General features: G+C 49.9%; 1 protein-coding gene across 1 annotated transcript in view; it reads left to right on the forward strand.

Moving 5' to 3' along the window:
* LOC8033400 (protein FAM214A) overlaps positions 1-16,848 on the forward strand; it is a 134,034-nt gene that overhangs the window by 91,956 nt on the left and 25,230 nt on the right. Inside the window, exon 4 of the mRNA XM_040221876.2 lies at positions 12,739-12,920. Within this exon, the coding sequence (XP_040077810.1) occupies positions 12,739-12,920 (182 nt within the window). The remainder of the gene's footprint in view (positions 1-12,738; positions 12,921-16,848) is intronic.

The following is a 16,848-nucleotide window of genomic DNA, read 5'->3' on the forward strand; positions in this document are numbered from 1 at the left end:
ATTGATTGAACCTAAGGTCACGTAATTGTATATATGCAAGGATTTAATAGACTGACCTCACCGCCAGTTTCATTACGCCACCGCTGCCGCCATGCATCCTGGGATCTGTAGTCTTTGTGTACGTGCGACAAACCCCGCTTAGGGTCCGCGCGAGCGGAGCACGATGCGGCACGAGCTGCCACTGGCGCGTCACGCGTGCGTGGGACGCTGCGTGAGATCGGTCTATTGCCTTTTTCTACGAAAACTAATTCGTACTTTCATCGTTAAAAATATTTCGCTCGAGTTTTCATCGCCTGCGTGTAATCTGTAAAAGATCGTTTCATCAAGTCTCAAGCATTGGTTCGTCGAGAACGCTCGTACCTGCCCAGATATGTGGATTGAGCATCATCATTTAGACCGTGAGCTATATGTTCGTGTTAATCGAGCAAGCATGAAGGCGACACGAGTACACGTGTTCTTGTTTTTGCTCAGCAGCTGTGTACAATCTGAAATATATATATATATGTATATATACATATATAGTTTTTGTTAGAGGAATGCAAGTTATGTAGTGCATGGACTATCGTGAAATCCCACACCCTGAATTCTGCGTCGTCTTTGCTATAGACGTTGCCGGTTTCCTGTCGTTCTCAGTCACGTAGGATCCCTGTCTGCTACGCGGGACGAAAACATTGTAAAACATAAATTTCAACTTGGAATATGCGAGAAAACAACAATCTCTGACAACCACCCATTTTTTTTTTTTTTTTTGTGAACACTTTTAAGCGGCGTGGAGAGATCAAAACGATGTTTTGCCGTGTACCATAAGTTGACGACATTCAAGATGGCTGCGCTAAGACCAACAAGCGGCTCTGGCGTCGCGCCGCCGCGTGGCGCTGCTGTCTGCGCACGGCTAAAGTCCCTCGATGTTTTTTCTCGTTACGCACGGCGCATGCGTTTCTGGTTCCCTGTTTTGATTTTGCTTTCAATTCGGGGGTGTCTTTCCGGGGTTTATTTTTTCCCCACACATTCGACGTTTTCTAATGTCCAAATTTTGCCGTCGGGTGAAAAAAAAAAAAAAATCAATGTTTATTTGAGCTTATATACAAAAATAAAAAAAAAAAGGGGGGGGGGTAAATTTCCTAACTTACAGGGAAGATACGCATGTCTCGAATACTTAGAAAGCGTCGCGGTACCGATCCGATCGAGAAATAAACTTCGAGATTCTTCGGCGTTTCCCCGATCACGATACAACCATGCTCAAGGGCTAATTTTCGGTGTTTATCAGAATTTACCGAAAGCACCGAGCCCAGCGTGTTGCTAAGCTGCTACCAGTCATTTTAGAAGATTTTGTCTAGCGCGTCCCATTGCGTCGTTTCTAGGATAACCTGGAGGCGATATATGCGCGAAGGCGTGTCCCGCGATTCTCGCGCGTGGGTGTGAAGACGGTTGCGCACTCTGCGGTCGACCGTCTTCTAGGCCCCCTGCCAAATAGCGTTCCCCCTCGTCCCTCTCCGAAGCTTTCGATTTGCCTTCTCCGCGAGGCGGTCACGCGCTTCTGCTCCGCCGTGCGACATCTGACATTAGCGTCCTTGTTGCTCACTCTGTGGTCCTTGGGAGGCTTTTGTTCATTTAGAATTTTCTTTCGTCGCAGCTGCGGGAAAGTTGCGCGCGCAGCTCGCCGTGCATTGCGCACACGGCACGGACCGCGAGTAATACGTAGATCGAATCTCGCTATCGTTTTGCGGAGCCAAGTCGGCGGCTAGCACCGAAATGTAGCGCGCCCTCGGATAGGGCGCGCACATTTCCGCGCACTAATATAGTCGCGCGTAAACAACTTCCGGAGAAACCGCTGGATCGAGCCCATTTAATGTCGATATAGCTGTCGCTCACTGAATGTTTTCTCCTCCGTTGACCCCGGTTTTCTTGCGGGCGCCGCCATTTTTGTGCTCGGTGCAGAGGGGGCGCTGTTGGGGATCGTTACGATTCGATTGTGAGACTGAAGCGCGAGACACATGGACGGCAGAATCGTCCGATCCGACGTCCGATCCGACAGTCCGAACGCCGCTCCGAATTGCCGCACGCGACAGTTCGAGACACACGCTTCCGACCTTGCATGCGACACGACGATCCGTTCGGCTCCGCCCAGGAGATCCAAGCACTTCAGCGGAGATCCGCGTTCATAGATCTCTGGTCCCAGATTGACGGTTTAGCTCGCACCAGCGAAGTTAAGAGCTTGTTCTCGCTAGGGAGTCTATTCTCGCTAGCACGTGCATTCTTTGCTGGGGCCATCTTTCTCAAATGGGTCAGCGGGATTCACGCGTCCGGCTTCCCGTCGCCCGCCCCGTTATCGCGTTCGCTTCGTCCCGCCAGACCCAGTACGTCATCATGACGTTCGCGCTAGCTGCGCTGTCATTGGCTGGACGCATCCGACAATCCGTCCGCCGTGCGAAACTATCTGGCGCGTTGGACCAATACCTCCTTGGTTGGACGCACGTCGGATCGCCGATCCGACGCCTGAAGCGACCAAATTTTTCGGATCAGGCAGTCGTATTGCCGGATCGGACGTCGGATCGGATGGATTTTTCGCGCATGTGTCTCGCGCTTGAGAAACTTCTGTAATGTTTTTTTTTTTTTTTTTTTTTTTTTTTTTGCGTTGTTACGGGTATTGCTGTTAACATTTCTGGAGGACGAAGAAGTGTCGGAGGAAGCTTCGGACAACTGGCGACAGCGATTTTGAAGCCCGAAGATGGCTGAAATGTCGTCAATCTAAAGTGTAGCTCATTTATACTCGTTTTCATCGCTAGAATAAAGAAGAAAAAAAGGAAGTTTCGCGCATTGTTCATGCGCCGCGCGAAGAACTTCTTACAAATTTTGGTGGTCGGAGGAAGAAGCGATGCTGTGGCGTTTAAAACAAATTACGTCTTGATAGAATAACATATATACGTATCGTCTGAAATGCACCGACATATATCTTAATTCTCCACATAAAGGGAGAAATACCGGCGGAAGTATATGGAGTGTTGAAGTTTGGACAAACATAATTAAAAACAAAACGGCGCAAAGACGAGGACAAAGTAAAAGGTAACCGACAGGACACAGCGCTGACTCTCAACAGTGGAGAGTCAGCGCTGTTGAGAGTCGGCGCTCTGTCCTGTCGGCTACCTTTTACTTTGTCCTCCTCTTTGCACTCTTTTGTTTTTAATTATATTGAGTGTTTGTGTGTGTGTGGGGGGGGGGGGGGGTTTGGGGGGGGGTGTTAAACCAAGTTCCTTTTTGTCGACGATAATAATCCCTGGGGAAGGGGAACAAGGGAGACAAAGGACAAGCACAGCTAGGTGACTGGTGCGCCACCGAGAAAACCCGCCTGGTATCGAACCAGAAACCTTTCTATTTCCAGTGGAGAGCTCTACCAACCAGGAGTTGGGCATCAGTAGAGCAAACAGGTTTTATCAGCTGCCACCAGTCTAACACCCACAAGGGTGAGAGGCCTGCATTTTAAGGTTATAATGATAATGCAATTAAATGCAAAGGTGCGAGTGAGCTGGACGAAAATGACGATAATAATCCCCGGAGAAGTACAAACACAAATCTCCAAACACAGCTAGGTGACTGATGTGCGACCGAAAAAATTCGTCTTGTCATGGTATCGAACGAGGGACCTTTCCATTTCCAGCGAAGCGCTCGACCAACTGAACTAACCAGGAGTTAGACGTCAGTAGTGCAAACGTTTGGTAGAACAAAGGGTCGTAGTATAACTTCCGCGTCATGAAGATTATCCTAGCCGGCCATTGTTTTTGGCAGGTGCTCTGAGCTGTACTGTACACGAGGGTTGCGTCAGCATTGGTCGTGAACACGGCTCAGTTGGTATCAAAAATGAGTCCTGCGCTCGGCGAGGGTCCAATCCCGTGGCCAAGAAATGGTTGACCGCCCACGGGGCTCGATGGAGTTTGAAAAGTGTCACGCGCATGCCCCGTGGCCCTTGGTAGATTATTGATAATGTTCGCGCGTTCGTGGAGCCCATAGGCCGCCGCCTAGCGACCCTTGTTCTTTCGATCGGCGAGGTTGGCGACACTGACGCGGGAGCGCACGTCGATTTCCTCGCGGAAAGTGTGCCTGCCCAGCTGGCCTTGGCCGCCGCCCCCTGACAACTTGCGCGGGCCCTGCTCGAGGGAGCGGGACGGAGCTCGCGACTGTAGAGGCGGCAGCGGTCATGACGTCCTTGGTGACGCAACGGCGCCTCTCTTGGCTTTTGTACAAAGGCCGCACGCATCGCGCCCATCTTCAGCCTTGGGCTCCTTCTGCTGCTTTATAAATCGAACCCGAGTTTAGATTCGGACAAAAAGACCCCCCGAAGAAAGAAAAGTTTATTTTTTAGCACAGTGTTTTTTGTTTTTTGTTTTGTTTTTTAATTCCGCGAGAAAACTGTTGCGAAGAACCGCCACATCAATTTCCCCGCTAAATTTAGCGGGAAGACTACTGGCCCGTGACGTTAATTTCCCCGCTGAATTTAGCGGGGAAATTGGCGTATACTTTGCCCTTTACAGGCGCACGCATGACTTGACTCAAGGGCGTGCGGCTCGAACGTTTCGGAAGCACCTGGGTAGTCTGTTATATGGGGCACAGGGACTTACTTCCCTATCGACTCCGAGTGAAAACTGAAGGTGACCGGCACGAGCATGCATGAAGCCTTGGCCTCTTTCAATTCTCCACGTGAGCTGTAGTAGAGAGGTCGCGTGCGAGACAGGTTTTACCTAGGGTGCCTCAATGTGAAGGCACCCTAGTTTTACCCCATGAGGTTGGTTGAGTTGTTTGACAATATCGATACTGCTATTACATATCTTCGCCAGGCTCCCCGCAACTGCAGCAACTTCAAGACACGGCGCCATTCCGAACAAGGCGTACAAAAGCCGTTCAAAGTTGACGGGGCTTTTATTCCTACAGTTGAAATGAAAAGTCCGCGACACCACGGAACTATGTCCGTTTATAAAAGGGTGGATTGCTGGGCCAGTTGGTTGTTGAACGACATTATCGAAAACACCGTCCATCCTGTGTGCTTCTTCTACTTTGGTCCCGTCCTTTTGCTCTGTTTTTAACTATGTCAGTTCGTCGAAGTATTCCCGGTGAGCTTGCAGGCGCCGCTGCCTCCGCCTTGGTTGGTGTCGGGCTGCGTGATTGCAGTGTTTCGTGACTGTTCGGTTCATTTGTCACCGACTGTCGCCCTGTCCGTGGCATCGTTGGCTTCCCCATGCTGCGCTCGCAATCTACTCAAAATTCCAGCTGGTTGAACTTTCTCCTTCACCAGAAGTGTGATTATGCACCGCTGCTCCACACATCACCCGCGGCCATGATAGCTGGAACTGCTCCGCGTGCGTCAAATACTTCATTCCATGCTCGGGGCATTCGAGAAGGCTTACTTTAATTAACATCTCCCGGAAGTTTCGTCATGCTACACCCATTCAACGATTTGTTATTAGCAAATGTCCCGGTCAACCTCGAACGACTTTTGTATCAGAGGGGATGGATGGATGGATGGATGGATGAATACGGCTGAGCCCTTTGGATCGGGCGGTAGCTTACGCCACCTAGCCATTTTGTTTTACCATTTAAGCTTAGAATATTAAATGTGAAATCTGTATTCACTCCGCAGTGCAAATAAAGTGAGGCTATGAAACCCCCTTGCCATCAGTGAATAAGAAAATACCTAGTTTTCTCTCGATTTCTGCCACCATTCACTTAATCTTTGCTTGGTAATCTCTGCAGTCTTGAAACCCACTCTCCCTTCGCTGTCTCTAAAACCCAATGACTTTATTAAATCTATGTTGTCTTCGGTAGGCATAGGGTGAAGCCCTTTACAGATCTTAGAGAAGATCCAACCGGTGCGCCTCTAGTGGCTTAATTGAGAACTACACCGACGGGGAAAATAAAAACATTGATTATTTTGTGTGTGTTTTGACGCTGCGCTCGACCCACTTAGCCGAACGTGTTAAAGTGAGGTATATGTGGGGGCGTCCTAAATTAGTTTTATTTTATGGAGACGTAGACTTTTCAAAAGTCAAAGACGTTGTTTCTTTCTTTGACTACCAAATCTTGCAAGAACGACTTCGTGCAACGCGTAAATAATGCGCAAAACTTTTTTTTTTTTTTTTTTTTTTTTATGTGACAAGGAAGGTTTGTGGGCTAAAATCTTCAAGAGGTTCTCTGTGTTGTCGGGCGCAAAAACACTCGAAGCGTGGAACCTGTTTGTTTTCGCGATAGTCAAGCCACATTGTCAGCGCTACCGGCGTGGCACGTATACGGTTGCGCTGAGGCATGCGTCGTGCTGCGCTTATCGGAGGCGAGGACTCGGATGCAGGTGTCGCTGGGGTGTACGATGGCTCCCTGGTTATCCCCTGTTTCGCCGTAGGGGCGCAGTCAAAGGCTGGGAGACGTACAAGCACGGACACACATAATACAAGCGCAGGTCGCGGTGCATTTGACTGGTTTAGCGGATTATGGCGGACGCGCAGCATGATGCCAAAAAGCGTGCCGTTCATGGGCGTACCAACCCGGGGGGGGGGGGGGGGGGGGGGGGGTGCGGCAAGGGGGCGCTTGCCCCCCCCCCTCCCCAGTTCTCAGGGTGGGGGGGAGGGCAAAACATGTTTTGCTTCCCCCCCCCCCCCCCCCCTGAAACAGTCGCCACTGGGCAGGTCAAACACTGGTCGGCGGCGCCCAAGGAATACCAAGGACACCACCCCCCGACCCGCGGGGGCATATTTTTAATCCGCAGGCGATACAAACCCTAGCAACGGTGCTCACGCCGGATTGGCTGGCTCGTGGAGATAGGCGCTGCCGCCGTCAACATAGGCAACGGTTACAATGCATGTTTCCGAAGCGAAAGCTTAACTTAGTGGTAAGATGTCTGCTTCATACGTATCAGACCCGGGTTCTGTCCATTGTGTGGGCTTACTTTTTTATGTTTTTTCCTCGAACATTTTGTTTTGTCGAGGCATTTGGCGATATTTACGACATTTCTTTTTTTTACGATTAACACTGAAAAAAATAAATGTTGACGAAACATCGCTGAACTAAATCGTAGTCTATTTACGGCTATAGCCGAGTGAGCAGTTGCTCAGCGCGTGCTTGAAGCGAGCATCCACGATGCTTTTGCAACGTGCATTCCACATCTTGGGAACCTGTAAGTGCGAGCTCGTTTTGAACATGCCTGGTGAACGGTGCACTCAAATATGGCGTCCATTGAAGAGAGTCGGTGGCAAGTTAATAGGAACCAGTAGGTGGGCTGCACGTTCGATGCATTGCGAATGCGAAGTGTTATCGAATGCAGAAAGCTCGCGCTCGAGGCGGAGCATCTACCGGGTCTTCACCTCCCACCGACAATCGAGTAACTAAATGCTGGAGCCGGAGCAACACCTCCTAGAGAAGGAAGCTTATTGACGGAGAAGCGGTCAGGTGTGCCTCTCACTCAATATTCGTGCGCGAGCGGCTTTCCCGCCTCTGGAAAGCCGACGGCACTGCTCCCTCGTACAGGCTCACTGGGACCGTAGCCTTCGCCATTTGCCAAGCTCCGCAGCAATACATCCCCTTGTTACGCCCCTGATCCATACACGCGAAGGCACCCCACGGCAGTGCCAGCGGTCCGGTTAACAACCACACGCGCCGTCTCGTGTTGGAAGAGCGACTCTGGACGGTGCGCGGCCTTGGAGAAGAAGCCTGGCAAACGCGCGAGGCCCAGCACGCGATCCCGTCCTTCGAAGGTCAGTCGAGTTGAATCGGGGCCAATCGGCGCTCGGCCACCGCGCGGGCTGCTGCTGGGTCGGAGGACGAGAGGCTCCGCTTTTGTGACATCCGCAACGGCGGCTGCTGCCCTGCGGGGTCCTCCCGCGGCTGACGACCTCCAAACTTGGTTCGCGCCCTGCTTCGACAACTGGGCCAGTGGGATGATGCTGCTCGACAGCGGACCAGGCTGACTGACGTGCGGGGCATCCGAGACCGCCGACGCCCCAGGGAACCTGTCGAGCAGCGCCCAAAAGTGCATCGTCACGGCGCTCGTCGACGTTGTTGCCATCACCGAATAGATCAGTCGCGAACGGAGAACAGCGCAGGGTCCCGGCACCTGATTGGTTGTGTCGGCACAGAGACGACGAGCGTGCGCGCTCTTGGCGCTGCCTGTTTAGCTCCATCGAAGCGTCGACTGCGGTTGGACTTTGAGTGGGAAAGTTCTATGTACGCGTCATCATGCGGGCGAGAGCGTATACTTACTGCGCATGTTCAGGACGCCTTACACAGCCCAGTCAACAAAGATGGCAGCACGCAGGGAGCCTCTGAGGTCTGTGTGTGCGGACATCCCGGGGGATAACGCAACCCCGAAAGATGGCCCGCCCCTCTTGTTCGGTGCAATTTTCCTTTGCCGAGAAAACTCGGTAAAAGACGACGCATATTTTGAAGATTGCCTTGTAACCTGACAACAATGGCGCTTTTTTTCTTTGTTTTTCTAACGGAATCGAACATGAACAATGTTCTTTATTTATTACGATATGTACGATCGAGTGAGTACGTCGTCGACCTACTCCATAGGGTCTCGCACTCTCTTTCGGGATATTACGGTATACGCTATGCCGCAGCGTTCATCCGCAGTCTAAATTTACTTAAAAATCTCCGCCGTTTTTTCTTGGTTTCGTTTAGACATGGCGTAGACGCCGGAAGGACTCCAGAAAGCTGCGTGATTAATGTTTTTTTTTTTACGCGGAGCTGTTAAAGGGGCACAGACACATCAAAATCAGTGTTTTTATTATCCGAAAAGATTGAAAACGATGCCGGGACATTACCCTCAAAATTTGAAACTTGGGAATTGAGTATCTGTGAAGTAAAAAAAAAAAAAAAACAATTTCCAAATGCCGAATTCGAAGTTCCCGCGCGATCCGCGCCGGTGCCTCTCCTTGACGTCAAATATTGCGCAGTTCTGAGAGTCCCCTTTCTTTCACAACTCCATGCTGTTGTCACCGCGACCCAAAGCGAGGAGGAAAGGAGCAGCGGGATGTAAGGGCTGCGGCGGACCGAGAAAAAACGGTTTTGTTCCGTGCCAGCGGTGCCGCCTGCCCCGCCTGCCCTGGCGGTATGTTTTCCGAGGGAGGATACAATTCCAGAAAGCGACATCACACTGGACTCCGATTTTTGGTATTTCAAACAGAAGGGCTGTAGTGCGTTCGCAACTGCATTAAAAACGTGCTTTACGATTGCCGTTATTAAATGTTATAGAAATGTCGCCTACAAAGCTTCTAAATTTTATGATTTTTGACGTCACGAATCAAACGAGGTGAGGAGCGGGAGAGCAAAACAACAAAAATAAAAACGCGCGCGCGCGTGGAATTTTTTTTTTTTTTGCGTGCTTATGATTACAACTTGCAGCGTTTTAGACTATAAAAAAAATATGACCCTTGGGGTTTCAGTGCCCCTTTAAGGGCTAGTTTCTCCAGTTTCGTGTCCGTGGACAAATAAATCTCGACACAACCCTCTGGACAGCTACCGCCGTCTATAATCGACGGCGGCAACCAGACAACCGGCTTGCCAATTGTCTGGTTGCCGCCATCGCTTATGGGTGGCGGCATATACACAAACTCATCTCTGTTACGTCACGGCGCGGTGGTGGCGCGTCGGACGCACTTTCGGTCCGGGGCTGTGGGCGGAAGGGCCCATCTGAGACGTATATTCCTGCGTTGTTTTGAAAGGAACCAGACAAAAACCTGCCTTCTTTTCAAAATGCTGCGACTGGGGCTGTACCAAGAGGGTCGAGAAAGGTTGAAGGTCAGTTTTCATGCGCTCGGTTCGTCCGAGAACGTGGATATGTGCCGTGAAAAGGGAAAACCAGACGCCGTCGTACCACAATTGCTTGGGCGGGAAGCATTTTGGGTTGAATTCACGGATACTTCTGGCCATAAGATTTATTTGCTTTGTTCCAAAATGAACGCCGGAAAACCGTCAAGTTGTACAGACCACCTGCGGACTACGTTCAGTGCGTCTTCAAGTTCAAACGGTCGCCCGATCGTTCGAACTGTCGTCTGCTCTTTCAAACGTTTCTGCTTGTCGTCTGCTCGTTTAGAGGACACCGGCCCTTAGACCAAACGTGGGCCCGGTACTTGCGATAAGAAGTAAGTGCAGGCCTCAAAAGACTTAAGCTTGAAGGTTGGTAAGCAGGCTCGACGTAAACAGTATATACAAGGAGATGTTGATCATTGTTACCAGTGGCCATCACCGACTTGTTATGCCTGATTGACTTGGTTAGATTCTGGTTGCGATTTTCAGTATCGACGTCGACCATCTCAGCTACGGTTCACGCTTTTGCAGTCTGAGCGACGTCGCTACTGAAAATTGCGAGCGAAATCTCATGTGAATCAGGCTTTAGCGTACATTCTGCGGCGTCCACGCGAAATGAATCGCCGCATGTCAGATTATTCACGCGAAGTTTTGCGGTGTAACGAGCCTCATTAATTTCGCTGACGCCGCTCAAGTAGTCAGCATCGTTGGGAGGACGTAGAATGAACAATTTCAACGCGAAAAAGAGCGCGGGGACTCACACTGACGCCGACAACATCGCATGTCAATGGTTTGTTTATGGGCGACGGCCAGCTTCTTGCCCACACCCCCGTCGCGCATGCGCGGCGCCGGTGGCGACTGCTAGTGGCGCTCCGGGCGCTCCGGTTTGTTTGTAAACATGAGCTCCGCTGCTCTTCCTTCTTCACCAGAGTAGGGTGCCTTCATGTGCGCTTTGCTTAGGGTGGTGGCATCTCGCCATTTTGTCTCACACGTTTATTTTTATTTTTTGTTCAGAAGCGCGTGAAAGAGCGTGGCCCTGCACGCGTTTGTGGCGTTGACTGTGTTATGGCGACATTTTGTTTTCGTTGATTTTTTTGTATTTTCCCCGTGAGCGCGTGCTGTCGGCATCCGGTACTACAAAGGGTGGCATCACCCTAAACAGAAGGACATTGAGGCACCCTACACCAGAGTGGAAAGGTTGAACATTTTCGCGAAGACCGGAGCAGCGAACAAAAACTACGAGTCAACAAAGATCGACTTACCTTTCTCTCAATTTTTTTCGAATAAACGCTGTATTAGAGCCATAAGTGACAAACTGCGATAAGGAAAGCTAATGTTTTCAAAAAAGAATGGACGTACTTAATGTAACTGTAATTTATAAATTAACAAGAAGCCGAAATTGTATCTTGGAATGACTGTGGCGGGACTTCGCGCACACGTGCAGCTCGCCCCTGTCTCGCCTGCTATTGGCGACGTGAGCGATCAAAAGTGTCGCTGTGGTCGGCCCACCCCAATTGGCCGAATGCTGACTACGTCGTCAGCAAAGGATTTCTTATCGACGGAAATAAGAGGAATGCAAGAACTTCAATTTTGACGGTGTTGGCAGTGTTGCTTTGAGAGCGCTATGATTTCAGGCTTCCACCATGCCTATTACAAACACCATCGAACTTGTTCACAAGGTAATGACGTCACGAAGGGTAACCGAACGAGGGCGCCACCGAAAATGTCCACAGATTCGGACTACAATTTTGATGAAGTCAAGGGATGATAAGTGCTTAATATATGGCCTCAGTTACGGCACTTTTTGGCTGAGATATCGCGAATTTCCCGAGCTCATACTATGCTTGTGGAAGGTTCGAAAGACAGCTTTCGGACTTTCTGAATTTTCCAGAAGCATGGTATGGCAAACAACAGCGCACAAAACAGGGACAACGCCAAAGCAAAAACACAAGAATAAAAAAAAAAAAAAAAGTAAAACGTGGAAAATTAATATTTCGGAGAAGGGTACAAAGCCTAGGGTGCATTTCGGATGCGGCGGAAAATAAAATCCCCATCCGCGAGGGGCTAAAGCGCCCAGCTTGATGTAATGTGGGCTTTTCCTTGATGTTCCATCTGTTGCTTTGCTTTTCTCAAGATTGGAAGCTTGCCAAATTTCATAAAAAAAAAAAAAAGCCTAGACGCATGCTGAGCAAAGGGAAAAACGTTCCCGAAAGGTCAGCTTGGCCTGTTCGATATTTTAATGGATTGCTGACCTTGATCTAACGTGTTGTTCTTTTTTTTCTAGCCGCACTACGCGCATGTTTTCTGCTAGGCTTAGTTCATTCGATTTCGTCTTTAACACCCGCTCCATTTTTTCTCTTCCCTTCCAAACTTCAAAGCAGCATTTGTTTTGTTTACTTACTAATCTTTTATGCTTCACTGAGAGCAACATTAAAAGACATATACTGTTTCGCCTTCCTGAGTTCTTGTTTTTTGTTTGTTATGCTGTAGGATAATGCGTTTGCATCTTGTCTGCGTTGTCCAGTTTCTGTCTGGGACGGTCGACTTTCTTGAAATGGAACAACAGAAGGTGTCTAATGTCGAGAGAGCGTCAGCGAATGCAATCAACCAAATCTCTGTTTCTTTTTTTTTTTGCGCTGCTGTTACGAGAGAGATTAGCATAATTTGCTCGTCTGCAACAACTTTGTAATTTTTTGGTGTCGGTTCATGACAGGACTGAGCAAAACACGAAGCGTAGAAGTCACTTACACTCAAGCACTGTCGTGCAGTGCGCTCGTAGTTGCTTGAATTCACCATAGTTTAAGGGCGTTTTTCTCTTATTTGCATCAGATTGTTGCTGATGTCGTGGCCTTTCGTATTCTCTTTTAAGAGACTGCTCTCGTGACATATGTGTGTCCTGTGTTAACAATCGGATTTCTAAGGGGGGGCATGTTTTGGTTGTTCTTGCAGAAATGCACTCTGCAGTGGAGGAAGTGAAGATCGACCCGTTCGACTTCTTCATCGATGTCGGGAGCCTGGTGTTGGAAGGGAGGGTGCCGGGCCTCTCGAGCAGGGGCTACGGCGAGGGCGTCCACTGCCCGCCGGCCCAGCTCGGTCAGGTGCGGCACCAGTGCAATGTCTCCGTCTTGGAGGTGAGTGGCGCTCCTGGCATGCGTGAATTACCGTCGCCTTTGGGGGAAGTGGTACTTGTAAGGTTCTGCGCGTGCGTGCATCCTCTCTTAGCCTTGCTTCCCGTTGTCGCCATCTTTAAAGGGCACCGTCCCGCACGACCAACGTTGTCAGCATCTATTTTTGCGCGCATTTCGTCTCCTTTGACATACATGCCTTGCACCTACGTCACATCATGACGTGGAACACCGGTATCTACCATGCTGGTGGTTGACTCGACGGCCCTTCGCAGCGAGAGCAATGGTAAACTGCGCCGCGCTCGGCTGTAGCAATCACCCCGTATCCCGATGCTCACCCGATCATTTCGTCGGCATGCCCCGTGAGACAGGGTAGCCGTCAAGTTAGAGAAACTACGAGCGGCAGGAAAAAGATGCGGCCGCGGATTATCGAGTTTGCGGGACGCATTTCATAGCGGCGAACGGCGGCACTTTTCTACCGTTGTTTACGTTCGCTCACGCCTTTGCATCGGCTTTTGCTCGTTCGTGGTGTATATAGCCTTTGACCTTCGTTTCATAAAGCCGTTTTCACGCTTCGAGCGCACCTTCAGGCCTCCCGGCCGAATCCGGGCGAGTGTCGCGCCGCGAGCCCGGCCCGACGGCGATCGGCGGCCCCCATGTGCAAGCTCGCCGAGCCGCCGGGTCATCGGTTTGTGCCTTTCGCGACACGATAACCTTTGCAACGAGCGAAAGTATGCAGGCGAGCCGGTTAGGATTTATCCCTGTCTCAGGGTTAAGATTATGACGGTAACATTGCGTTGTTTACCAGTATTTCGCAAAATCGTAACAATTTGTCTAGAAGCGACTCCTAGAGCCGCTCGTCAAATTATGAAGCGCGCAATTAAGCTTTTTTCTTTTTTTGGCGACACGGCATATCCCTTTGCGTCAAAACTTCGCCGGCGGCATTTCGAAACTTTCTGCTCGTAGCGCAATCGCACCAATGCCAAACAATTCCGCACGTACTGGATAAACGTCATCATCGTAAGCTCAGCACGTTTTTCTAAGTTCACGGTACCTGTGTGGAAAATATGGTGCATGTTAACGCATGTCCGGGTCGTTAGCAGCATCCTGCGCCTTGGTAAGCGCATCCGCGCGATGTGAAGTCAACCACCAGTATGGTGCGGGGCCCCGTCCTTCCCTAGATGTTCCCTAGGGTGACGTCACTTGCAAGGCATGTATACTTTGAGTACCGGTAGTATGGGGCATAAAAAGCAATGAAAACCGACACAAAGACACGATGCCAATGTGTTCTAAAAGACGGGGAGGTATGGCGGGCTGCCCTCCATTTGTAGTTCGCAGACAAACTCCCAGACGGCGCTCGTTAGTCGAAAAATGTAGAAAAAAAGTAGGAAAAGGTCAGTGAGGCTGAAACTGAAAATGAACGCCTGGTTAGGTTCTGGAAACACTGGGCCGGAGTTTGTACGCGTAGGTCTTGTCGTAGCGGGGAGGCTGGATCAGTTGACACCTTTCCCAACAACAGGAAAATGCGTGGCAGCAGCGGCCGCGCGGCCCGTTGGCGAACTGCCGCGCCGCGTCCGCGGAGAGGGTCGATTTTGAGAGGAAAGAGAAGTCGCCGTCTTCTCGCTTCTTTACAACGCGCATCGTTGCTCGCTGATCGGTGTCATGTGATGATGCGAGCGTCGAGTGGCAACTTCCCGGTGCAGTCCTTTGCGGCAGATTTCTTTTTTCGTCGGATGTTTCGCATAATCAATGTACAAAATATTCAGGACCATATGCACGATGCTTTCTCAAACAGCATTTCATCGTGAAGCTCCCATTTAACACTTCCCTATCTAAAAAAGCCCCAGAATGGCATTGACTAATTGCAGTTTTATTTGAAGTATGCAAACCGTATTTGAATACAATGGACAAATGCATTCTCTAATATATCATTAAATACGAAAATACATGCATTTCAAAGTTCTATTTGAAACACTGTCCATTCTTGATTACAGTTTTTAACATTTTACGTATCAGATGTCTTAATTTGCTTGGTTTTCTATTTATGGTCGGTAAGAAATGCAAAGTGCATACGTATCCAAGTTGATGTGTTGACATCTGGTTTGACTTTCAGGATTAAAAAATGAAAGCCGTTCACAACTCCCTGTAACGCCGAATTAGAGCGCAGCTCTTGAGGACGAGGAGGGAAGGGTACTGGGGGGTGGGTCAAGTGACCTGGGGGGGCGGGGGGGGTCACGTAACCTTGTGGGGGTCACGTGACCTTGGGACGTCACGTGACGTCGGGGGGTCACGTGACCTGGGACCACGTGACGATGCCGATGACGTCATCAGTGACGTCACTGATGACGCCATCAGTGATGATGACGATGCGGATGCCGGTGACGTCATCAGTGACGTCACTGATGACGTCATCAGTGATGATGACGATGCGGATGCCAGTGACGTCACTGATGACGTCATCAGTGGCGATGACGTCAACGTGGGGTCACGTGACCTGGGTAACCATCGTGACCCTTGTAAGGGTAACTCTCATAACCCTCGTGACTATCGTGAGGGTAATCTCGTGAAGGTAACCCCTTTGAGGGTAACTACCCCTCGTAACCCTCGTGAGGGTAACCCTCGTGAAGGTAACCCTTTTGAGGGTAACTAACCCTCTTAACCATTGTGAGGGTTACGAGGGTAAGTAACCCTCGTGGCCCTCGTGATCTTTGTGAGGGTAACCCTCATGAGATTAACCCTCGTAACCCTCACGAAGGTTACGATGGTTGCGGTTACGCCGACGCCGCTCAAGCCGGGAACGGGCGCCTAAGAGCTGCGCTCTAAAAAATATTGGCGAAATAGAAACCTTTTTGTCCCTTTACGTGCCAATAGTGGCGTCACGAAGGTCAGCGCGGTACCCGGGGCGGCGGCCCGCCGCGACTCCCCCCCCCCCCCCCCCCCCCCCCCCTCGCTCTCGCGTGGACCGCCGTGACACCCCCCCTGAGCGCTGCACCTGGGGCGGTCCCCCCCCCCCCCCCCCCCTTGTGACTCCACTGTGTGCCATATGTTTTGGTACCACAGATATCTTGTCAACTTTTTTGGGGGGCTGCCACCTATGCATTGATTTCTGAAGCAAAATTATTTCCAATGTTTGGGAATAGACGTGCTTCCTCCCATGCAATAAAAAGAGCGATCATTTAAAGATGTGCTTCCCAAGACCAACAGACGGGCAGAACGTCTATATAGACGCACATCCTAAGTCACAGTCAAAATTGCCGTGCATCTAGAGGCATGCCCCACAGTTAAGGAATTAATGCCTCACTGAAGAGCGAGCTTATGGCTTCCAAATCTTAATCTTTTTATTTCCAAATGTTGTGAGTCATAAAATGTTGTTAGTATAAAAAGATATTGTTTGCTTTGTTTTTTTTTTGTTTTTTTTTTAGTTCTAACTATGTTAATTTTTGCATAAAATCATCCCTGGGAAAATTAGCTTTTCTTTTTTTACTTTTTGTGTCAATATCATGGTTTGTTTTTGTCTCTCTTATGCCGCTGTTGTCCGACTTTGTTTTTATAAACTACTGACGCTCTACTTCAATAGTGTAGCCGTCAATGATTTTTTGTTTTTATTTTTGGTGGGGGAGGGGGGGGGTTCAAGAACCCTTTTTTCTGCCCATGCCACAGCTCTGCTTTGTATATAATGTTTTCCCTGGTTGCTGTTGGAAGAAGGAGGCTGGTCAAGCAACATCAGTCATTTCTGTTTTTCTCTCTCGCCCTCTCTACTAAAGAGAAATAATAAAGTTGGAAGTTGTCGGCATACGGGGAGTTCCAAAAAAGTCAAAGGGAATATAAACAATCTTGTTGTCCGTTTAAGGTGCAGTTCTTTTCCCCTGCTCCCCACATGCCACTTGCCAAAGAGGTGTCTGCCACATTGAGAATACCTTGCCCCTTGTGCCTT

The sequence above is a fragment of the Ixodes scapularis genome, unplaced genomic scaffold, assembly GCF_016920785.2.
Source record: "Ixodes scapularis isolate PalLabHiFi unplaced genomic scaffold, ASM1692078v2 PGA_scaffold0__279_contigs__length_252992795, whole genome shotgun sequence".
Classification (NCBI taxonomy): Eukaryota; Metazoa; Arthropoda; class Arachnida; order Ixodida; family Ixodidae; genus Ixodes; species Ixodes scapularis.